The sequence below is a fragment of the Rosa chinensis genome, chromosome 5 (assembly GCF_002994745.2).
Source record: "Rosa chinensis cultivar Old Blush chromosome 5, RchiOBHm-V2, whole genome shotgun sequence".
NCBI classification, from domain to species: domain Eukaryota; kingdom Viridiplantae; phylum Streptophyta; class Magnoliopsida; order Rosales; family Rosaceae; genus Rosa; species Rosa chinensis.
Genome location: NC_037092.1, coordinates 51,465,506 through 51,490,614, shown reverse-complemented (window position 1 = coordinate 51,490,614; position 25,109 = coordinate 51,465,506). Strand labels below are relative to the sequence as shown.

The 25,109-nt window shown below is 37.0% G+C and overlaps 2 protein-coding genes across 5 annotated transcripts; both read left to right on the top strand.

Annotated features, from left to right (window-relative positions):
- The first annotated feature begins 2,436 nt into the window (after positions 1-2,436).
- Positions 2,437-19,954, top strand: LOC112164570 (protein CHROMATIN REMODELING 5). 4 transcript variants are annotated; one of them, XM_024300802.2, is made up of 31 exons: positions 2,437-2,748; positions 3,469-4,259; positions 4,450-4,514; positions 5,118-5,546; positions 5,651-5,875; positions 6,073-6,156; positions 7,037-7,096; positions 7,184-7,287; positions 7,552-7,603; positions 8,554-8,617; positions 9,988-10,081; positions 10,193-10,280; positions 10,386-10,520; positions 11,378-11,569; positions 11,668-11,735; positions 12,540-12,633; positions 12,752-12,876; positions 12,968-13,031; positions 14,119-14,331; positions 14,762-15,004; positions 15,108-15,218; positions 15,377-15,463; positions 15,566-15,745; positions 15,950-16,030; positions 16,151-16,387; positions 16,777-16,932; positions 17,052-17,229; positions 17,321-17,502; positions 18,139-18,489; positions 18,583-18,676; positions 18,994-19,954. In XM_024300802.2, the coding sequence occupies exons 2-31, from the start codon at positions 3,515-3,517 to the stop codon at positions 19,434-19,436; spliced, it is 5,244 nt and encodes a 1,747-aa protein (XP_024156570.1). In that variant the 5' UTR covers positions 2,437-2,748; positions 3,469-3,514; the 3' UTR covers positions 19,437-19,954. The 4 variants fall into 4 exon arrangements, with proteins under 4 accessions (XP_024156570.1, XP_024156569.1, XP_024156568.1 ...); XM_024300801.2 differs by having other exon boundaries at positions 5,115-5,546; XM_024300800.2 differs by having other exon boundaries at positions 4,447-4,514.
- Positions 19,955-21,059: 1,105 nt separating this feature from the next.
- LOC112164572 (serine--glyoxylate aminotransferase) lies at positions 21,060-24,887 on the top strand. The gene is made up of 6 exons (XM_024300804.2): positions 21,060-21,210; positions 22,403-22,639; positions 23,010-23,294; positions 23,553-23,919; positions 24,075-24,285; positions 24,579-24,887. The coding sequence occupies exons 2-6, from the start codon at positions 22,435-22,437 to the stop codon at positions 24,714-24,716; spliced, it is 1,206 nt and encodes a 401-aa protein (XP_024156572.1). The 5' UTR covers positions 21,060-21,210; positions 22,403-22,434; the 3' UTR covers positions 24,717-24,887.
- The last annotated feature ends 222 nt before the right edge of the window (positions 24,888-25,109 follow it).

The following is a 25,109-nucleotide window of genomic DNA, read 5'->3' as shown; positions in this document are numbered from 1 at the left end:
TTGGTTTTCAATCCATGAGGATCTGACTGTTGGATCGACTTTTTGTTTGGACATATTGATCATAGAAGTGTTCCGGAGACTTTGGGAGGTCTCGGATGAAGTTTCATCTTGATTGGCATTACTTTCGAGTTTTAGTTCAAAACAGAGGTTTCGAACTTTAATCGCTTTGTGTTTCATACGTGTACTGAGTTGAGACCGTATGTGATTAGATACATAACGAAGTTATCTTGGACGGATTGTTGTGATTGTGTTAGCTCGATTCTATAGAAGACACAGCAGGATTCTGAGGTGAGTAATATCATAATGTTCATTTATGAACGAAATTACCTTATCATTTTGAGAGTTATTTATTTACCTACAAACTATAGTTGGTATTAGTGGCATTCCTGAGTGAATGACTACGTAAATATTTACATGAAATATATGTGTATTGGTGATTTTGTTGTGACACAAGCAATATGTGTGAGTGGGTTCATTTATTGTTTTGGGTATAACTTTTGGGAAACAATATATTGTGGAAAATGATAGTTTCTATTGTTTTGAAACGTGTTTGAAGATTTGGAAGTCACAGATTGTGATTTCTCCTTTGAGTTTTGGGTAACATTTTCAGGTTCAGAGTGAGCATTTTAAATGTTTTGATCTGACGACCGATGATTTGAGGATTTAGAAGTCACAGGTTGTGATTTCTTCTTTTGAGATTTGGGTAACATTTTAGGTCTAGTGTCACTCGTTTGATGTTTCGATCTAAAGGTCGGTTGGTATGAGGATCCGGGGTTGCAGGTTGTGACCTCAAGCAATATATCAGGAATCACGTCTTTGGCTGGATGAGTGGTTATGATTAGTTAGAGCTATAGTCTGTCTACCATCGTATCTCATGGATCCAAGTAGGTTACTTAGGACTCCTGGGTACATATTTTTGTCCAGGTTGGACCAAAATATCATATTTAATTTGTTAGGTTAACATTTTATATGATTTTGTCATGGGGTGACTTGTTGTATTGTCATTTTGGGAAAAAGGTGTTGAGTTTTGGAAGGATTCATTGCGTGAGTTGCTTCTTTGAGTTTTATTGTCCAGGTTGGACCGGATTTTTAGATTAATTTGTTAGGTTAATATTTTATATGATTTTGTCACGGTGTGACTTGTATTGTTTCTTTTGGGAAAAGAATATTGGGTTTTTAAGGAATCAGGGTGTGTGTTTCTTTTCCTTGAGTTAAAAGGTTTTCCTCGGGATTTGTATATGTTGCTTTCTTAAATTGAATATGTGGGTTCCTCGTGATTTTGGTGTGAGTTATTTTCTTCGAGTTGAAAGACTTTCCTCGTTATTCGTGTGGGTTATGTGATTTTTTTGTCTTTGAGTTTACTCATACAAGTTTTCAAAAAGCTTATCGGGTTTGTTGTGTGGCAATCCGGTGCACTATTCGATAGTGTAGGGGTTAATCTTGCAAGTTAGGGTAATCGCGGATGAAGCTAAGTTCCAGTAGCAGCTGTACGGGTAGGAAGCTAATTTTGTGGTTTTACTGTTGTTAAGACTTCCGCTATGTAGTGAGTTATGAAGAGTATTTACTTATTATTTTGTTGTTACAACTTAATTTGTAAACTTGTGCAATGTATTATATGACTCTACGAAGCGAGTCTGTTGACATTGTGTGTTCAGGGCATCAGTACGTACTTGGCTTAAAATGAAATTTTTTTCTTCAGGTTTTTCGTATTGATGGCTGAACAATTCATGTCCGGTATAAATGTGAGATTATCTTGATTTTTAATTGTTTTAAAAATCGGGACGTGACATTTAGTTTCACTATGAAACACTCAACAATCCTAAGGGCCCTATTAATGAATGCATAGTGAGAAATTAGTCATTTTCTAGGTAATCGATGAGGGCCAATATTCCAAGAACCTGTTGATGATATAATTCCGAAAGTTTATAACCAAAGTATTGTATGTATGACAATTAATAACTTAGTGCGATCATATATTAAATATATATTAGAGTTTCATAAACTACACCTACGTAGCCCATACACAAGCACAATGAGATGAAGAAACCAATCTAGGTTTAATGACACACTCGACCTTAGATATATCCACTTAAACTGACCTATTAATAGCTGAAAACATGACTGAAATGAGTTTGTAAGATTAGATTCTTCAGTGCAGAACCAAAATCCAAGTAGCCAGATTCGAAAATTCTTATAAATCCGACAAATAAATTAGAGCTCGATCAAGTCTTGGATTGGTCCTCGATCCCGAAACAAAGAAAGAAAAAACCCCCAAAACCCCTATTGTAGGCACCTAAGCTAGAAAACCCTATTTGTGTTTTTCTCGGGGATACTGTTTAATTCCCCCTGCACGCCGCGTGGAGCAACCTCATTGGTTATTTGGGTAACTTATTGAACCTACAAATTGGCCAAGTTAAAATGAATAAACAGCTGGTTTAGAGAGAGAGAGGGAGGCTCTATAAACACGTTTCTCCAAAAAAATAAAGCCTGAATTGTCATATCTCTTCTAATTTTTATTTTTTTACCCCCCCATTCCCTCTCCTAAACTCCCCAACCGTCACCGTCGCCGGAAACCCCCTCCCTCCGCCTCCGATTATCGGACGCCTTCATCTCCGGCGCATCTTAGCCGCCGACCACCGATTACAGCCCCCGAAATCCGACCAATAATCCGACCCGGCGAACCAAATTGAAACACTCGTATCCTTTCTCGCCCGGCGGGCCATTTTCCGGCGAGTCCACGTGGAAAAGGTGCGCCTGATTGCTCACCTCCGCACATCCTCTGTTTCTAGGCATGGATTTAGGGCTCGTTTCCGGTTTTAGGGTTTATTCAAACTAGTTTTCAAGGGCTTTGCCGGCTGATTCTGTTCGTTTGTTTTTGAATTCGCGCTTTGATCTATTACCTCCTCTGTTTTATTTGACTATATGATTGCTCGTGTGCCATTGATGAGTTTTTCAATTGTTGGATCGGATTTTGTCGAATGTTGAATTGCTTTTGGCTTCAAATTCGTGGTCTGGCTACTATGCAGCTCACTAAGCTTTGAGTTACGAATTTTTACTGCTACTGGTTGTTTCAAAGTTTTTACTGTATCTGTAATCAAATGAGAATTAAATGCTGCTTGTTTGGTTGCTGAGAAGATGTGAGGATAGAAAGAAGCAGGGAATTTTGATTCAGGAGGATGAGTCTGGTCCGAGCAATACGCTTCTTCGTTTTCTTTTGTTTCTTGTTCTTAGATTAGTTTTTTTCTTCACATTTTTAGTCTCTGTGCTACTGTTCCCATGCGGACTGTTAATTTGTATTGGTCTACACTTCGCTGTAATTTATTTTCTTTTGAAGAGAATAGTGATGGTAATCTTTGTTTGCCTCTTCTCGAGTATAATTTATCGGTGTTTCTGCTTCGCTGCTAGCTCACATTCAAGAGAATTTTAAAGAATAGCAGTAGTTGATAAGTTTCTTTTCACTCTTTACAGGGGCAGTGATCGTTTATATGATTTGATAGAAGTTCCATGTGAAGGGATGGCCTTTTTCAGGAACTACTCTAATGAAACAGTTTCACATAGTTTCCTGGAAGACCAGAGCCAGGGACCACGTGATGATAGAATTCACAGCTCCTCAGGGAATGCGGATGCACATGGAATGTCTTGTGATAAGGAGTTTGATATGAATATGGATGTGAAGTATCAAAGTGAAGATGAACAAGATGGTCCTAGTAGGTTGCAAAATGAGGCAGCTGCTGATGAGGGTGCCGGTGCAGGAGTGTCCAATTCCCAGTCTTCTGGGAGGAGGACGACTGTGGCTGGAAAATGGGGTTCAACCTTTTGGAAGGATTGTCAACCTATGTGCCCTCAGGGTGGATCCGATTCTGGACAGGACACTAAAAGTGGGTCTGAGTACAGAAACGCTGTTGGATCTGAAGATAATTCTTCGGATGTCAGGGAAGATAGATTAGATTCTGAAGATGATGGCAGACCTAAAGTACGAAAGGGACAACGGGGCCATTCTGATATACCTGCAGATGAAATGTTGTCTGATGAATATTATGAGCAGGATGGGGAAGAACAGAGTGACTCAATGCATTATAGAGGGTTTCATCATTCAGTTGGGTCCACTTCCAGGCCACAATCAAAGCCAGCCCCTGTCACCAATCACATGCTTAGGACTTCTAAACTTTCAAATAATAATGGAAATTATGATGATGGCGAAGATGACAATGAAAATATTGATGCTGCTGATGCTGATTACGAAGAAGAGGATGAAGATGGTAATTTTCTTTGCAATTTTTCCTTTTGCTTTATTTTATTATAATATTGCGCCATATAAGGTTCAAATGCCTGGCTATACAATACTTCTAATTTTAAATAGACATATACTCTGATGATGTTGCAGTTCTTGACTACTCTTCATAGTGGGAACTTAACTCTGAGTTTATGCTGTCTTTTTGGTTGCAGAAGATGATCCTGATGATGCAGATTTTGAACCTGATTATGGTGTTCCAAGTGGTCGCACTGCAAAGAAGGTTATAATCATAATTACATTTATGAAAATTATATTGCAAGTATTTATTCATTTCCTTAAAGTGTTTGGGATTTTTTACACTAAAACTATAACAAGATAATCTGTCAGATAAATTCAATTATTGTCTTCTGCCTTTGCCATTTTTATGGTTTTTAATTATATTCTTTTACTTGCAACTGATAAGGGACAGTTATATCCTAACCATAATACACGCACCTTCAATGGTGCAGGCATATGCCAGTGAACCATGAAGATCAAATCTTCTTAAATGCCATTTGAAAAATACTCTGATAGAACAATTATGTTATTGTTGGCTTGCTTTAAGCGGAAAGGTTACAAAATATTATCTATACACTAATTTTGCATGTAATATGCTAATCTTATTACATGCTTTCTACATACTTCTGTCTTTTCTGTAAGCATGAACTTACATATCTTGGTTCTCTCTCTCTCTCTCTCTCTCTCTTTCTCTCTCTAAGGCTGGGCATGTGTTTCTTTGGGGGAGACATATCAGTGTTATGGAGAATTTTCAAGGGTTCTGACTAATATTGTAATGTGCTGCTTTCTGTTGCACACTAATGAACTTTTTCTTTGACTACACCAGGATAAAGATTGGAATGATCAAGATTCTGATGAAGATAATGACAGTGATGATGAACTTGACGTCTCAGATGAAGATAATTCTTTTTATGCGAAGAAACCAAAGGGTAGGCATCGTGGTAAAGGTGCACATACTGTTAAACTTAAAAGAGAACGCAAATCATACCATGGATCTAGTCGACAAAGAAGAAGAAAGTCATCATTTGATGATGATGAGTCCTCAGCAGAGGACTCTGAGAGTGACAGTGATGAGGGTTTTAAAAGCACGAGAAGGAAAGGTGCACATATCCGCAAAAGTAATGGCCGGACAACAAATGTCTCTGGACGAAATGGTGAAGTACGAACTTCTACTAGGTCTGTTCGAAAGGTGTCATATGTTGAAAGTGAAGGAAGTGATGAAATTGATGAAGGCAAGAAAAAGAAGTCGCAAAAGGTACAGTCTACTCCATGACATTACTTTCATGTACTGTGGTAGACATTCTTATTGTGTTCTTTCTTATGCTTCATTCTCTCTGATTTTGTAATATGCTCTCTTAGGAGGAGATTGAGGAGGAGGATGGTGACTATATTGAAAGGGTGCTCTGGCATCAACCAAAGGGCATGGCTGAAGATGCTATTCGGAATAATAGATCCACGGAGCCTCTGTTGTTAAGTCACTTGTTTGACTCTGAGCCAGATTGGAGTAATACAGAATTCTTGATCAAATGGAAAGGCTTGTCACATTTGCACTGCCAGTGGAAATCATTTTCTGAGCTACAAAGTGTATGCCTTGTAATTTTGTTGTTTGTTATGCTTTAGCTCTAAATTGGTTTGAATCAATAGTGGTCTTCTTTTATTTTTTAACGTTTTCTGATGATGAATACATTATATTTGAAAATTTAACTGCTATACCAACATTCGTTATTTGTTTTAGCTTTTCTTTGATTATCAAGATGCTCTATCTGTTTTCTCCTTTGCAGCTTAGCGGTTTTAAGAAGGTTTTAAACTACACTAAAAAGGTGATGGAGGATGCCAGGTACAGGAAGACCATCTCACGTGAAGAGGTACATTTTTCCTTTCTACTATTATAGAGGAGATAGAAGGTGCTAGAGTTAGTTGTGTGATGTCTGCTGAATAGAGTTAGTCTGTGTGCTTTTCTTTGTCAAAACATTCACATTTTATTAACACTATACTAGCATAGTTATTCCCCGGGGGGGGTGGTTTGTTGTCGGACTGCTTTTCTCTAAGATTTCTGATTCTTATAGCAAAAAAAAGGTTCCTATATGAAGAGTTGTGAGAAGAAGACACAGGTATTTGTTGAAATAAAGTTATTAAAAAAAAAAAAAAAACTTAAGCCTGCCAGATTTTATACACCAACTGTATTGCTCTTAGATGATGCTGTCATAAATGTGAGAAATGCAAATTGGTCGAGGCAATGAATATAAATGGTGTAGAACAAAGCTGTAGGTATTCCATCAAAAAATTTATTTGGTCAATACCTTTTGTACTGCTGCTCTTTGGTTCCTTAATATGTGCGCATTGCGTTACTATTACTTCTGTTGAAAGTTATCATCAATATGGAATGTGGTAAAAGATTGGCAAACTATCCTGTGTCCACATGGAAGTTCTAATTTGATGCCGCCCTAGAATTCTCTTTTGACATTCAGGTTGTTTTGCTTCAAAAGAATCTATTATATGGCATCATTGTCTAAATTTGAGATTTCAGTGCAAATGTTTCATGAGATAATTATGCTTTTTATTATTTTCAGTATATTTAGACATTAATATCATTATCCGTATATTTAGACAATATAATAATAATAATAATAATAATAATAATTATTATTATTATTATTTATAGCTGCTACTACAATGACTTCTATTTTGATGTGAAGTAACTGATCATCAATTTTCTGTTTCTGGGGTTTCTGTATATTCTACTAGATTGAGGTTCATGACGTGAGCAGGGAAATGGACTTGGATCTCATCAAGCAAAACAGTCAGGTTTGCTTTCATGCATCACCTCTTTTTGGTGTATTCCCCAAACTACATTTGTAGATTCACTTTCAATTGTTTTTAATGGGTTCTCAGGTCGAGAGAATAATTGCAGACCGCATCAAGCAAGATGGCTCAGGTGATGTAGTACCTGAGTATCTTGTCAAGTGGCAAGGATTGTCTTATGCTGAAGCGACATGGTATGTAAAGTTTGATTGAAGTTCAATGATGTTTTTTTCTATTACTGCTGTTGCAATTGTTCCTTTTCCATGCTTCCTATAGGCCTATATGGTTATATCTTTCATACATGCTTTGGATGCTATAATTTTAATATATCATTTATTAATCCTCACACATTACTAATGCTTTTATTAGGTAGGGATTGTCTCTTTAGTGCTCTGGTGTTTGTTCAATTTTAGTGGTAGTAATGGAATCTTATATTTTTTAGTGGTATGTGATACTAGGGAGAAGGACGTTGATATTGCATTTGCACAAGATGCTATTGATGAGTTCAAGGTATTGTCCTATGAACATTGGCAGCTATGTTTTTTTCTTTCTTTCTTTAATTTTTTTACAGCAGTTGTATGATCTTGTGTAGTTGTGCTGGCCAAGGTCTTCATCTTTTGGTCTGTGCTGGCTTTGACATGTACACATTTACTTATATGTCATGCTTGATATGCTTATAGTACAGACCAATATACTTACCACATTGATGTGTGAGGATGCATGTTTGGCATTGAATATACGTTATAATTACCTGATATTCTTGTTATGAATTTACATATAACTCGGATACTATGTAAAACATGGTATGGAAAGTTTGGAATTACCATCCATGGAATTTGTGTCTACATTTCTCTCCTTGTTGAAGAGTCCCAAACTAGTTAAATAAAAGGGAACAAAAGGGTGTCCTGATACAGTGTAGAGTAGCCGAAGTTTACTTTTGTATATAGAGTTCAAATCTGATACCAATGATGCTACTGTTGATCACAGAAGTCTCATTGTTAAATTCATGTGAGTGGGTAAAAAAAAAAAACACTAGATGTATGACTTACAAATTGTGAAAGCCACTTGAAGAAAAACAAGAAAAAGGAGTATGATGAATTCATACAGCTGTGTGTAATTTGAAATGACATTTGTTGAATAGGATGATGGACATGCTTTCTTTAGTCTCCTAGGAAAAAAATGTTCTGTATTCTTTTGTTTATGGCTGATGAATAGGCGTTAAAATATATTGTTTATGGGAATTTGTTCGTTAAGATATTCTATCCTTTTTGCCATTTCATTGGGGTTCTTTTCCTCATAAAGTGTTTCTAGGATGTCCGTTCTCATTCTCTAATTTATCATATAAATATATTTGTTTGCCAGTTCGGTGGAGGTGATTTCTTTATGAGTCTGGATGCAGATGTACAGATGATTATAAATTTTTATTCTAATAAGGCTTGTTGATTGTAATCTATGAGCAGGCTCGTGAGGCTGCAATGGCTGTACAAGGGAAAATGGTCGATCTCCAACGCAAGAAAAGCAAAGGTTGGTGTTTCGGTTTTCAAACTTGTATGGTAACAAGCTTCAATGTGAACAGCTGTTGTGACAGCTATTTTTTTCCCTAAATTTTCAGATTTTGTGAGCTAATCTTGATTTTGATTGCTCCTTCTTTTAGCAATGAGATATATTTCCTAGCAAAAATAAATTGGTCTTGGTAGTTCAAATGGTGACAATTCTTGCCACATGGTGAATATATCTTCTTGTTGGTTTTGGGGATACGGTAATAAAATGGAGGGGAACAAAGGATTTTTGAGAATGTGAGCTTGGGTAGAGTGTTTCTGGGAAATTATGGGCTTTGGTTTCTTCAGATGTTAGGAACAGCTTCTTTTTGGCAATTCTCTCAGAGTGGAAAGCAGTATTTATGTTAGGTTCACTAACTGTGCTTTTTGTTTCTGCCTGATCTGGTTGATGATTTAGCTGGTGTATTTAGGTGTTTTTGTCTCTCACTTATTTCTCAGCCATTCTGTACTTTACCCACCTTTTGTTTCTGTCTGAAGTGGTGATGTATTAGCTGTTGTATTTAGGTGTTTTTTCTCAGTTATTTCTTGTCAACTGTTCTGTACTTTATCCACTTTTTGTGAATGAATCTTTTAAGAAGTGAGGAAGATGGGTGATTTCCATTTCATGGAGCATACCAGCGATGAACCTGACAGGGAGAACATTGCAATTAATTCATACGGTTCAATAAAAATGAACCATAGTCAATAATAGATTGCAATTCAGAAAAATACTTATAAAAGGAGAGCCATAAAAACGCAACTAATATGCTCAAAAAAATTCAACAAGTCCTTTTGTCTTTCAACATTTTACTACTTCTTTTCATCTAATTAATATAAGTTCCCAGATTGCAGTTAGACTGACGCTACCTATTAGCACCAAAATATGAGACATGTCTTTGGATGTGCCACAATAAGTTAAATAACCCTATGGACCTACCCATCCGTATGAGTTATTCGGCTCCTTCCTTCCAACTCTAGGGATTTAGTTTAAATTGCAAATTCAATTTGCTTGATTAGACTATGACAGTCCACATAGGTCAGATTTGAACAAGGAAAGAAAGAGGAGCAAAAACGAATTTAAAACTTTTTTGCATCTGTTTTTAGTTTATCTTTATCCCACTTCACGTAAAGTATTGCATATAGTTAGATCAAATAAGTTGTTTCTATTGTTTTATATATCTTTTTAACAGATCTGTAATTTTTTTTTTTTTTTTGCCAAATCTAGCCTTTGTTATCAGTGGTTATTGTTGATGGAGCAATAGAAAATTTTATCTCTTTTTTACTTCTTTCTTCATTTTTTTTGGCTCTCTTGTAAAACTATTTATTATTGTTGTTTTAATTAATTTAATTACTTAGGAAGTCTAAGGAAGCTTGATGAACAGCCTGAATGGTTGAAAGGAGGAAAGCTTCGTGATTATCAGCTTGAGGGTTTGAATTTTCTTGTTAATAGGTATGGTTTTTTTATTACTTATAAGTAAAGAGCTGGTATAGTTTGATAGTGGATACCTTAAAATGCCATTCTATCAAAATGTCCTAATCAGCGGCTCTTGGCATGTGGCAGTTGGAGAAATGATACCAATGTCATTTTAGCTGATGAAATGGGTCTTGGCAAAACTGTTCAATCAGTTTCGATGCTTGGTTTTTTACAGGTGAAGATTTGTAGTCTTTGATGAGACCGTAACTTTTATTAGATGTATCATATTAACAGTACCAACATGGTGGAGCAATGTGACCTTTTTTTTTGGGTGCTGCAGAATGCTCAACAGATTCATGGGCCATTTCTCGTTGTTGTACCATTATCTACTTTGTCAAATTGGGCAAAAGAATTTAGGAAATGGCTTCCTGAGCTGAATGTTATTGTGTATGTTGGTACCCGTGCAAGCCGAGAGGTAAACTGAGCTTTCTTGTACATGTCACAAAGTTCATATATGGTTTGCGTTTGATAATATGATTTTGCTTGCATTGTTAGTTCAAAAATAGTTAAAGCTCCCAAATTGTACTCATCATATCTAGTTTCTTGTGCCTATTGAATAAATGCTTCCATTGCTAGTATGCTGGTCAGCTCTCCGCTTTCAATGTGGAACTTTAATTACTGTACAAAGTTGAGTGATCTTAAAATGAACTCTCTCTCCTTCAGCCCTCCTTTTATTGATTGCACTTCTTTGAGTTTTTTTTTAACTATATGGTAGGCTAAAGTGCCTCCTAAGGTACAAGTTTTTGCTTGGGGCTGTTGCTCACAGGAGAGTTATACTTGTGAGGTCAACAGCAAAGCCCTTCTGTTTCGACTTTGGCCACTTGAAAGAAAGAGGCAGTTGAGGGTATTGGTAACATTTTTTCCTTCATTTTCTAATGGTAGTTGAGATTGGATAGAAGTGTCTGCTGCTATGGTGAATGTGGTTCCATCAGCTGGGGTATTTGGTGTGGAGTGATTGCATCATGTGTTTTAATGTTGCCATTGTGTATGGAGTAACTGTATTTTTATCTTCTGGTGTAGTGACCATGGTCAGATGAGTACTTGCTTTTAATTTTGTTAGGGTCAATATAGTTGCCCTGCATCTTCATGGTCAATGCATTTTTGTGATTGAAAAATTATTTTGGCAAACATTATTTCCTCACTTTCCTCTGTCTATTATTCTCATTTTCAGAGGCATTCTGTAAGCCTAGGGGTGGGACTATACGTGGTGTCCATATGCTTGTTTCTTCTTTATTAATTATTTATCTGTTTGTTGATTTCTTTTTATTGCAGGTTTGTCAGCAGTATGAATTCAATAATGAGAAAATAGTTGGCCGGCCTATAAAATTTAATGCACTGTTGACAACATATGAAGTGGTTCTAAAGGATAAGGCTGTTCTTTCCAAGATCAAGTGGAATTATCTGATGGTGGATGAAGCTCATAGGCTAAAGAACAGTGAGGCTCAGCTGTACACAACTCTCTTGGTATGCGATCACATTGATAAATTGTTCAAGACATGGTATAGAAAACTATCTTGTAATCTTGTCTTCTGATATCTATGATTTTTATCCTTGTGTGGCAGGAATTTAGCACAAAAAACAAGTTGCTTATAACCGGAACCCCATTGCAGAACAGTGTGGAAGAGTTATGGTAATTATTTTGTTTGCTTGTTGTAATATTCCAGCTTGTTCATGCTAGAGTAGTGGATGGTAATTTGCGATTGATATTTTAATTCATGTATGTCTGTGTATATGGGCAAAAGTTTGCTGGGATATTCCCTTTTCAATATTTCTCACATATTATTCCTGCAAGCAACATAAAATAGGAATATAATACTACTTATTTATAATGAAGTTTTATTTATATATTGGGCTTCGTCATGTACTTCGTTTTCTTCAGCTTTTAAGAATAGCTCTTTCTTTTGCCATGCAGAAGTTATCTACTTTTCACTATGTTTGTGCTGTTGATTGTAGGAGTTTCCTCAGTGGATGACTTGTCTACTTTGTAATTCTTCCTTTTTTTTTTTTTTTGTTAATAATATCATTCTGTTTTTTATTTTTATTATTATTATTTTTTCAAATCGTGGTTCATCTCACCATGAATATTCATCTTTGATCGCAAATTTATGTCTTTGGATTCAATGGTGCCGGTCTCTGTGAAAGTCCATACATGTCCTTAGTATTTAGATTTAAAAGTATCTTTCCCCCTGTTTCTGTGGGTGGGTGGTCAGAGGGTTGGAATTTGTGTGTCTGAATGCAAATTGTTCTTTCTTCGCCTGCATTAAATCATTTTAGAAATGACTAGTAATTTGTTGATGCGTTATCTCGCCATTGGGACCCGGAGATTTTTCTCTGTAGAGCCTTGTTTGACTGGCACTGCCATTGTGCACTGCTTTTTCCACTTGTCTGTTTATACAGTTTTTTGTCTTCTAATAGTTTTCAATTTTTATATTAGGGCCCTGCTTCACTTCCTAGATCCCCACAAGTTCAATAACAAAGATGATTTTGTTCAGAACTACAAGAATCTCAGTTCATTTAATGAGATTGAGGTACTGTTTGGCAGTTTTCTTTGTACAATCTTGCATCTTCAGACTGACAAAAAGAAGATATTCCTACACCTTGGTTTTGTATATGTTGAGATCAATGTTGTTTTTGGTTTATGTTTAGCTTGCTAATCTTCACATGGAACTGAGGCCTCACATTCTCCGAAGAGTTATTAAGGATGTTGAAAAGTCTTTACCTCCAAAAATTGAACGAATTCTTAGGGTTGAAATGTCTCCTCTTCAGAAACAGTAAGTGATTGAGCTTGTAATGAAGTGGCTTTACTGTACAATACTTAGACATTTGACTATTTGCATCTTTGGTGCTGGATCATTTATTAAGGTACTACAAGTGGATTTTGGAGCGCAACTTCCATAACTTGAACAAAGGAGTTCGTGGGAATCAGGTTATAATTTTTTGGCTTTGAGACATATCTGCAGTTTTCTTTGTTGCTCTCCAAGTAGTTTATATCTGCAGTTTTCTTTGTTCATCTTCAAGTAGTTTACTGAATCCTGGAAGCATGGGATGCTAAGAGAAAATTACATTGCCTCGTACAAAGCTGAGTAGATTATAGGAACTCTTGGAGAGTAGATTTACCAAGAATCTAGTGTTGGTATAAGGAATAACAGAACTCTGAATAAAGACTGCAAATCATTCCCAAACAATTTTCAAACAACCACTATGCTTTGATTTTTGATTTTTTTAAGAAGAAAGAAATTTAATAAAGAAATCTGCGGACAAGAAGTCCACATATGGTAGGACTCCACAGACAGTAGATTACAAACTTAGTTGAATGATGCCTTCCAGTTCCACAAAAGCACCCCCAAAATCTACTGAAATAGAAGCCATCAACATGATGACAAACAATCTTTCCCTACAAGTCCTCCCCCCCCCCCCCCCCCCCCTCTCTATGCTTCTCAAAATCCTTTCTTTTCCGTCCAACCAAATGATGCATATAACACCAACAAATTATGCAATTCCCTAAAATTTTTTCGCTTCTCTCCTCGGTAACTGTAACTCTTTTAATCTTGTGGTTCAAAGTGAATAGTGTCCATCTGGAGAATCAAAAACCATTTTGGCTTCCTTTCTAGGTGGTTTATGTTTGAATATATAGGATTATTGGAGTCTCCTGTTATTAGTTGGGATGCTCTCTCGTTGCTTATCGTAACCTGGGCTTTAGGTTTTAGCGTCCTTCAAAACATACTATACCAAATTGGAAATCTGCAAGCATCTGGTCTTCTTTCTGAAGTGAGTCACAAGTGTTTAGCTTTGTATGAGCTGATATCCAGGCCAGAATGTTGACTTCGGATTGGACACAAATTATCACTATGTTCATTCAATCATTCTGTTAAGTCAGTGGTACCGCATCTTCCGAGTCTGATATGAAATAGTTAAGAAATGCTCTATACTAAGTCAAGAGAAGCTCAGATTGTATTCGTTTTGTGGGATAGTTGCTGAAATTAATAACATGTTCGTTTTTTTTTCCTTTCCAGGTTTCATTGTTGAATATTGTAGTAGAGTTGAAGAAATGCTGTAATCATCCCTTCCTTTTTGAAAGTGCTGACCATGGTTATGGTGGGGACTCAAGCAGTAAAGATGGCAGTAAATTGGAGAGAGTTATTTTAAGCAGTGGGAAGTTGGTTATACTTGATAAGCTTCTTGTTAGATTACATGAGACGAAACACCGTGTTCTCATCTTTTCCCAGGTTTGTTGGCAATACAAATATTTATGCCCTGGATATTAGATTACCAGAGCTTTCAGCTGGACATAGTGTTAGCACACATTTTCACCATGTCAGCTTAGTGGATTTCTATAAATGCTTAAATTTGTTTGAGGAAACTACAGTTGTAATCTTTTTATCAGTGCACTTGGGATTAAATAAAGAATTGGAAATTTTTAGTTTACATGACCTTGCTGTTACTTGTCTAAATGGTAATAGATTACATGATCTCGCTGAAGCAGTTGCCCAATCTCAGGCACATGAGTCCATTGGTTGTATTTATTCAATCTAAGTGTCATATGATGGTACATTTATTACACGTTAGAGGAGATGAGGACTGAGATTATGTTTTTATCGAAAGTTGGTAAATACAGAGATGTCATGTATACTAAATCACTGACATTCTTCATTGCAGATGGTAAGAATGTTGGACATACTAGCCGAGTATATGTCGCATAGAGGGTTTCAATTTCAGCGACTTGATGGAAGTACAAAGGCTGATTTACGTCACCAGGCTATGGAACATTTCAATGCACCTGGTAGTGAAGATTTTTGCTTCCTTCTTTCAACACGGGCAGGTGGCTTGGGAATCAACCTTGCCACGGCGGACACGGTTATAATATTTGATTCGGATTGGAATCCTCAAAATGACTTGCAGGTTTATTTTTCACTGATATCTCGGTCATATTATTCATTATCTTAGTTCTACAGGGCTTAGTTCAGAGATAAGCAAATAACCATCTCTCTATATTATTGGACAGGCAATGAGTAGAGCTCACAGAATTGGGCAACAGGAAGTTGTCAACATCTATAGATTTGTAACAAGCAAGAGTGTTGAGGAAGATATCTTGGAGCGAGCTAAGAAAAAGATGGTAGATTACGTGATGTTATCTTTACATTTGTGACAATTTAGTATGTGGTTATCTTTACATTTGTGACAAATTAGTATGTGGTTAGACGTGTGTGTAAATAATGTCTTCATTTCAGGTCAATCATTTGATATTTTCCTTTGTTCCCATGTGCTCTATAGGTGCTAGACCATTTGGTGATTCAAAAGTTAAACGCAGAGGGAAGATTGGAGAAGAAAGAAACCAAAAAGGGGACATTATTTGATAAAGTAAGGACATGTCTTGATTTAATTGCTTTTAACTTGGATTCTGTAGGGGCTTTTGATTGAAAAAAGGGAGAATTCTTAGCTTGTTTGCTTTTTAAATTGCAGAATGAGCTATCTGCTATCTTAAGATTTGGAGCTGAGGAACTGTTTAAAGAAGAGAAAAATGAAGAAGAAAGCAAGAAAGGACTATTAAGTATGGATATTGATGAGATTCTTGAGAGGGCAGAAAAGGTTGAAGAGAAGGAAACTACAGAGGATGGCCATGAATTGCTGAGTGCTTTTAAGGCAAGTTTGTGCAATTATGTCATAATGGTCTTTTTTGTTTTTTTGTTTAGAAGTGTAGTTGTTTTATGCATATGCCTCTTCTGGCCTGTAATTCATTGGTGCTATTGTTTTTACGGTTGTTTGCATCTGAATGGTGCTGTATAGTAGCAGTTAATTAGGTTAAAGTATTTTAATAAACTTCTGATTTTTGGGATATATGTTCAGGTTGCAAATTTTGGTACTGCTGAAGATGATGGGAGTTTTTGGAGTCGTTGGATAAAGCCAGAAGCAGTGTCCCAAGCTGAAGTATGAAACTGTTCTGTTATCTTCTTTCTTGTCCTTACTATTGCTGTTAGTGAAATTCATATATGGTATTTCCTATAGTTAGATAAAAGGATTAACTTTTTAATTTTTTTTGCCTTTCAGGATGCTCTTGCTCCTCGCGCTACAAGGAATACCAAGAGCTATGCAGAAGCTGCTCAGCCTGATAGGAGCAATAAAAGGAAAAAGAAAGAATCTGAGCCTCAGGAAAGAGTCCAGAAAAGGCGCAAACCAGATCATTCAGTTCCATCAGCACCAATGATCGACGGAGCATCTGCTCAAGTAAGAGGATGGTCATCTGGAAATGTGTCTAAACGAGATGCATTGCGGTTTTCCCGTGCGGTATGCTTCTATTTATTTACTCATATATCTAGGTTTGGGTTGCCGGGCATGCTCATAAATCTTTTCATTGGCCAACGCTCAAAAGTTTGATCAGGAAGAAGACCTATTACTCTTTACTCGTTACCCCTTGAGGGAAAAAAAAAAAACAAAAACAAAAATGCAAACACAACCACCACACCACACCGCCACCCACCACCCACCCACCCACCCACACATACACAACAAACAACACCACACAATAAGGGGGATTTACTTCTGCATTTGGATGGCTAGGTATTTCTTATGTCACTATGATATACTTGCATTTGACATGAGTTGCATGTATTTTTAATGTCTTTGGCATCTCTGGCTCCATTAAGTGAACACTTCTGTTCTCCATCTGAAATAAGGTTATGAAGTTTGGGAATGAGAGCCAAATTGGCTTAATAGTTGAGGAGGTTGGTGGCGCAATTGCAGCAGCTTCACCTGAAGCCCAGGTTGAGCTTTTCAATGCATTGATCGATGGATGCAGAGAAGCAGTGGAAGTGGGGAGTTTGGACCAGAAGGTTGTCTTAGAGATTACCTATTCATTCATCTTCTTTCTTGAATGCTTATGTTTCATTTTTATCTGTTGTGAGTGACAACTTCTTGGCTGCTGACATGTTGAGATTTGTTTTACTTGTAGGGACCCTTGCTTGATTTTTTTGGTGTCCCTGTGAAGGCTAGTGATCTGGTCAACCGCGTTCAAGAACTTCAGCTCCTGGCAAAGCGCATTGTTCGATATGAAGACCCCATTGGACAGTTCCGTGTCCTGATGTACCTCAAACCTTCAAACTGGTCAAAAGGTTGTGGCTGGAATCAGAGTATGTATTACTTCTTCCCTTCAGATGTATTTGTCATTTGTCCTCCACTGAAAGACAATGATGGTGATGTGACATTTTTCGTTTTTAATAGTTGATGATGCAAGGTTACTTCTTGGAATATACTACCATGGGTTTGGTAATTGGGAAAAGATAAGATTAGATGAAAGGCTTGGCCTTATGAAGAAGATTGCTCCTGTAGAACTTCAGCACCATGAAACATTCTTACCCCGTGCTCCAAATTTGAGAGACCGTGCTAATGCTCTTTTGGAAATGGTATGTAATCACTTATTGTCTAACTTTTGTATTGAAGGACTATATTTCTTCCATACATGCTCATGATTCTTTCAAATGTAAGTCGAGGAAAATTCTTGTCGAGTTCCACCAGGAAATTTAGTGGAAGAGATTCGGTTCTTTTGTCTGCTTTGGTGAAACTTTTTAGCATCCAATTGTAGATCGCATAGAGGTCTAAAATTGATTTGAACCTTTGAAACTTCTCAATGGGTTCTTCTCCTTGAAAAAAAAAAGAAATATACTTTACTCTTAACATTTTTTTCCTTGAATTTTTATGTAGATGGGTTTCCTGGAATTTATGCCTTCTTCTAATGATTTGTATCATTGTTTCACAATTATTTGTTTTATGTTGGTCTGGCCTGGATAATGAGGATGACATTTATCGTAATGTTGGTGTACATGTAGCAGAAAGCATTTATGAATGGACAAAGAAAGATTTTTAAATTACAAAATTTTTGTTTTTTTAATTTTTTTAATTTTTGCATCAGTCCTGGTTAGGCTGGTGCATCCTGATACTTTAATCCTGTTAATCTGTTCATTTGCCTGTGCATCAGTGTGTGTTTGCTCGCATTTTTGGGTCATTGTTCACGAGTTGATGAATGAAATGTCTGTAACCAGGAACTTGCAGCTCTTGGGGGAAAGAGCGCAAATGCTAAAGTTGGTCGTAAGGCTTCCAAAGAGAGGGAAAATCCTGTCCCTGTTTCTGTGTCTCGCACTGGGGTCAAGAAAGGAAAAGCAGGTTCTTCTAGACTTAATGTCCAAATGAACAAGGACAAACCGCTGAAACCCCAGAGAGTTGAACCTTTAGTGAAAGAAGAGGGTGAAATGTCTGACGATGAAGAAGTATATGAGAAGTTTAAGGAAGAGAAATGGATGGAATGGTGTGAAGAGATGATGACTAGTGAAATTAAAACCCTGAATCGGCTTCATCGTTTGCAGACGACTAGTGCCAATCTTCCAAAGGAGAAGGTATGTCTTAGTATGCGTTGTCTTCTTTGTGCCATTTATTTTCCTTATCATCATTTTCATGCTGGTATTGTTATTCCCATATTTTATTTTCAGGTGCTTTCAAAAATTCGAAATTATTTACAGCTTCTTGGACGAAGGATAGACCAAATTGTTTTGGACAATGAGGAGGAACCATATGGACAGGATAGTATGTTCTTCTTCCTGAATATGATCTATTTGTGTCAGCTCTCTCTTAGTATTGATTTTCTGTCTGTCTTTCCCTCCTGCTTGCATGCATGTAATTTTTAAATTGTGTTTCTTGCCAATATTAGACTGCATATGTATCAAATTATGGTCTGTCTTGAAAATATAGAAAAATGTCTGCCTTGACTGAGTAGTCATATCTGACTGCACATTAGAGAATCGTGAGGACTACATATAATATTAAATTCCTCATTTAATTTTGGTTTACATGTATGAAGTTCAAGTCAATACAGCATCTATTTACTAAAATACCATGTACAGGGATGACCACGCGCTTGTGGAACTTTGTTTCTACATTTTCAAACCTGTCTGGAGAGAGACTTCACCAAATATATGCAAAACTTAAACAAGAGCAGGATGAGGAACCTGGTCCTTCCCACGTCAATGGCTCTGCATCTGGTCCTTTTGGCAGAGACAGTGACCCTACTTCCTTCTCCCATCTTGCTGAGAGGCAAAGAGGGTACAAAAGTGTTAATAACCAAACATTTGAACCTCTGAAGGGTTTTGATACAGCTAAATTTGAAGCGTGGAAACGAAGGAGAAGAGGGGAGACTGATAGTCCATCTCAAAGACCTTTGAGTAATGGTTCTCGGCCAGCTGATCCAAACTCGATGGGAATTCTTGGTGCAGGACCATCTGAAAATAGACGCTCTGTCAATGAAAAGCCTTATAAGACTCGTCAAACTGGTTTACCACCAAGATAAGATTTTAGATCAGGTATCGAGGATTTACATTGCAATGTGGTATAAATATGGCTGATCAAAAAGTTGAGGCAATCGGCTGTCACCTAGGGGGACTTATGGCATATTCTCTGGATTTTTTTTTTCAACCATGAGAATAAATTTTTGGAGATACTATTTGGCTATCTGAGATGGTCAGAACAGGTTACCCGCCAAATGGGATTTTGCATGATCAAACTAAAAGTGCGGAGGAAAAGAGGCCGAGGATTGTCTCTCATCTGCAAGGCTCATTGAAGAATTGTGCTGCAAATTTTCTTCCCTCCTGAATATGAGTTCGGCTGGCATATGATCATGTATATAGAGCAGTCTCATAAAAAGAAAAAAGAAATGTTTCTGTGCGCTCTTCGGTATATACATACATAAAAGAAGGAAATACCGTATGTTGTTTGTATTATGCCTTCAGGAATTGTACATTATCAATTTTGAAATAAGTTTTGGTATTTTCTTCACTCCCAAATTGAGTGGGCAATGTTCTTTCTTTCTGTTTTTTTGTTGGTTAAATTTTTTGAGTTGGCCATTTAAATACTAGTATACTAAGAGTATAGAAATTGAAAAATCCAGCTCAGGACCATAATCTGTTGACATGAATGTTCTCGGCTACTTGCTACTCTATTTTGACGTTCTTTTCAATTTTAGTTTTTAATGGTTATGAGATTTGAGTGTAGGATATGTGGAATTTTGCGCCTATTTCCTGTGTGTTTGATGTTACTCTTAGCACTAGTATCACATTTCTGTGTCTTCGGCATTCCTAATACGTTTGTTTTGGACTTCTGAGTTGGTCTTAAACCTCGTTAAACCCCCTGCAGGGTGAGCACGACACAAATTTGTTAGTAAAATCTAAGAAGGAAAAACAGGACAAGGATTCAAATCCTCCAACAGTTCCAGTTCAGCAGATAAAACAAGGTTGGGAGACACAAACAAGAAAGACAATACGTGGTAACTGCAGCATGGAAAGGCCTGTGTGGTCATGGTTCCTATAAAATTAGTGTGGTGTGCAGCCCTTTATCACTTTATCTTTCATACATGTTTTCTCAACCTCAGCCTTCTTTTTCTAATATGCACCATTATTTCCTGTTTTTTGTCTCATAATCCATTTTTCTATCGTCTAGGAATTCTGCCACCATACGATTTGAACTGTTTGCACGAGTCCACATTATCCAAAATTGGTTCAGCTTCTTCGTTTGTTTCCCTCATTTTCTTTTTATTTATTATTATTATTATTATTATTATTATTATTTTTTGGGATTGAAGTGAAATAAGATGACAGATTCATTAAAAAATAGGGTTACACAATAGTACTATTTGATTATGAAAGTGTTATTTTTTGTAGAAATTTGAAAATAATCGTTCGCAGAACCCTTTTGGTGCTATTCTTGGTATCTCATCTAGAAAAGATATACTTTTTCTTTTATATTTATATATATATATATATATAAATATAAAAGAAAAGGTTTAAAAATACAGAAAATGATTTTAAAGTGGAAATCCAATGCAGATCGACTAGACTGTAGTGTGTGTCTAGAGTTGCAAGATGCCAAGAAGGATGGATGCACTGGGCGTGCTCTTATCTGCCACGTTTCAGAAAATGTGGCCCCCACGCTCGAAGGGTGATTGGCTCTCCCGCGCTCTTAATATAGAAATATAAATACCCAATTTGGCTCTTCTCCACTGTCCAATACTCGCATTCCTTCTGAGCTCAAAGAGTTGTGGACAACTTGGAGTCCTCCATATTTTCAGGGTAAGCTCACTCTCTTCTTTCTTCATTATTCTCTTTCTCTTTTCATATTGATATGATATCTGTATGCTTAACTGTTTATGTTTTGTGCTCTTATTGATGGTGCACGTATAACGGTATAAGGTTTTCTCTGATTGTTTGCATAGTCAGATTGAATCACAGCTCCATCTGAGATATTCTGAATTTTGCTGATTTAGTTTTCTTATGCTTTTACCACCTATATCTAGCTTTTTGTGTCTGTCTTGTTCTAATGGAACATGTGGAACACAGTTCTTGTTCTCCATAGAAGAAAATTGTTAATTTGCTATAACTTTTTTCTGTATGCTTTATTTTTTCATCCCTCTTTTTTTTTTTTCTACCACTGAGCCAATAAGAATTGCTTGCTTGTTCCTTTTTGCTAACCTGTTTCTTGATCCTCTGTTGAAACTATTGTCTAAAGGAGTTGCATATCATGAGCTTCCTTCCTCGTAGTATAGATATAGATACTCATGTGCTCGGGTGGTTTCAAAGAATTAAGTAGCAGTTAATCTCTCAGAAATCTGAAACCTCACCATTTGCGTGCGGAAAAAGAATTGAAGTTGAATTAATTGCTTTATTCCTCTCGTGTTCCTACCTCCTGGTAGCAGTTGTTTAGGATTGACTCTATCAATGTTTCCATAAGCTTCAAATCCCTTCATGCTAGTTCTCAGAATCTCGGCTTTGCATTCTTTTATATAGAGACCCATTAACCTAGTAAAAGTGAGAGCTTTGTATGAACAGACAGCGGTGTTCACCCGACCAAAAATATTATACTCAAATCATCCTTAGGTGTCAATTCAACAGTGGAGAACAAAACAACTAAATTTAAAAATAATTTTTCCTACTCTTGGATTTACATCTAACAATGGTTGAGCATAATTTCTCTTGGTCACTGTCAATAATGTTCACCTAGTCAATAACTGATTAAGAGAATTATTTCCACCCTTAGATTTACATCTAATGGTGGAAAAAATTATTTTTAAGTTCAGTTGTTTTGTCTTCATCGTTGGATTTACATCCAATGATGACTGAGTACAAATTTCTTGGTATACTTACGCAAGTGTGTATGGGTCAATGGGTAGCGGTGGTTTAGTTCTTTTATTGTAAACTTTTCATGTGTGAGGCTCGGTTAGATAGATGTTTTCTTTGCTTTAACTTTGATTCATGGGGTCTGCAGCCGAGGGCCGTGGAAGCTGCAAGAGTGGAAAAATGGACAATGTTTACGCACCAGGAAGGAACCATCTCTTTGTTCCAGGGCCGGTCAATATCCCGGAACCCGTCCTTCGGGCAATGAACAGAAACAATGAGGACTATCGTTCTCCAGCTATTCCAGCAATGACAAAAGTCCTGCTCGAGGATGTCAAGAAGATTTTCAAGACTACTACCGGAACTCCATTTATGATCCCTACCACAGGTTTGTTCATTTATAGTGAAGATGGTTTAGCTTTCCTTCTAGAGATCACATCTTTATGGATGCATATTTAATTTTTCATTGCACTGGATTCCATTTTAAGATGTAGTGCTGCGTATAAAATGAGGGTTGTTCTGGTTTTCCTTTTTTATTTTAGCAAGTGACAAGATAGTAAATTATTTAAACATGATTGCAATGATTCAAGTACAAAATTGAAGTTTGGAACTGCAAAATTTCTAAACTGATAGCAAACTGTTTTCTTGTTCTGGTGTACCATGATTGATGCGCACACTGACTGGAAAGCTAGGAGTGATTTTATGTTCCTGATTTTGGTAAATGGCTGAGTTGCTTTGTGTACATAATGTTGCTCTAGGTACTGGTGCATGGGAGAGTGCACTTACAAACACATTGTCCCCTGGAGATCGGATTGTATCTTTCCTGATTGGTCAATTCAGTTTGCTGTGGATTGATCAGCAGCAGCGCCTTAATTTCAAGGTCGATGTTGTGGAAAGTGAATGGGGCCAAGGTGCCAACCTTGACATTCTGGCATCAAAAATTGCCGAAGACACTGCGCACACTATAAAGGCAGTATGCATTGTTCACAATGAAACGGCAACTGGAGTTACCAATAACTTGGCTACAGTGAGAAAAATACTTGGTAAGCATGTATAGATGATATATTCCACAAGTGAGACTATACTTCCATTTTTTTCATCCGTTAGCTACCATTCTGCCTCATCAATTTGTATTGATATTTAGGTGTCTTTCCAATATAACCATGCATTTGTTATGTTTGCAATTTGCATATGAGTAACAAAGTCCTATCTTGTTAGTTTCTTGTAAATATGAATATATGATACATTGATTATCCTCCACTTCATCAAACATGCTTCTCATGGTTTTCTTTGAACCTCAGACCACTACAGGCATCCGGCTCTCTTTCTTGTTGATGGAGTGTCTTCCATATGTGCTCTGGATTTCCGTATGGATGAGTGGGGAGTAGATGTAGCCTTAACTGGCTCCCAGAAAGCTCTTTCCCTTCCCACTGGCATAGGGATTGTCTGTGCAAGCCCCAAAGCTCTCGAGGCATCCAAAACTGCGAAGTCAGTAAGAGTTTTCTTTGACTGGAATGATTATTTGAAGTTCTATAAGATGGGCACATATTGGCCATACACCCCTTCCATTCAGTTGCTATATGGGCTGCGAGCAGCTCTTGATCTTCTGTTTGAGGAAGGACTTGACAATGTGATTGCAAGACATAGCCGTTTGGGCAAAGCAACAAGGTACGCACCAGTTTTACCTGATTGCATCCACCTCTGAATGTCATGTAGTATTGAAATTTCAGATACTCGTAACATGAGTTGCTGCAACTTTGGTGTTGCTTAATGGTATTAAATGCTATATTTGGACATTTCTTACAATTATGAACTGTGCGCAGGCTTGCTGTGGAGGCATGGGGCTTGAAGAACTGCACCCAAAAAGAAGAATGGGTAAGTGACACAGTGACTGCTGTTCTTGTTCCTCCATATATTGACAGTACAGAAATTGTGAGAAGGGCATGGAAAAGGTACAATCTGAGTTTAGGCCTTGGCCTGAACAAAATCGCTGGCAAGGTTTTCAGAATAGGGCATCTTGGCAATCTGAATGAGGTAATGCCAACTTTTCTCAAATCACATATTCTAAGCATAAAATGATTAGCTAAATTGAGGCTTGTGAGTAAAGTGCACCCAATTCTATTGTCTTCTCAAGAGCTGTGTTCGTATTGCAAGAGAAACATCTTCTAAATCTTTTATCATTTTTCTTTTCTTTTCGCATTGTTCTTTATTTTTGGTTGTTTGAAAGAGGATGGGGAAGTTTGATATAATGTGATGATTTCTAGGGGGAAGTCAAATGTGATGTACTTGCACCCATTCTTTTCTCACTAATTGGTTTCTGTTTCCAGTTGCAATTGTTGGGTTGTCTTGCTGGTGTTGAGATGGTGCTTAGGGACGTGGGCTACCCGGTTAAGCTAGGAAGTGGAGTAGCAGCTGCTTCTGCATACTTGCAGAACAACATTCCTCTCATCCCTTCCAGGGTTTGATTCAGCCTGCTGCTATGTATGTTTGCCCATGTAATTCATTTACCATGTTCTGTAAATTTGCTTCAAGATGCTCTGTAAATAATGCACATCTGTTCCTCTTCTTGCACTCTTTTGAGGCTCCTCAAACTCTCTTATTAATTAATACATGGTAATTTGGATGTTCCTATATCTGATACTCCATGCTTGAGTTTCTACTGTATGTTCTTTTACTCAAAATTTTCTTGGTTTAGTGTACTATTAGTACTGTCCATCTTAAAATGAAATTGTTGGCAGTAGCCAGTAGGTCTGTAGCATGGATGCTGTGAATACTATGAAAGTTTTCTGTATGGTGAGTCTATACACAGAGTTATGTTCATAAGACCTACTGCCAACAATTTGATTTTCAAATGGAGA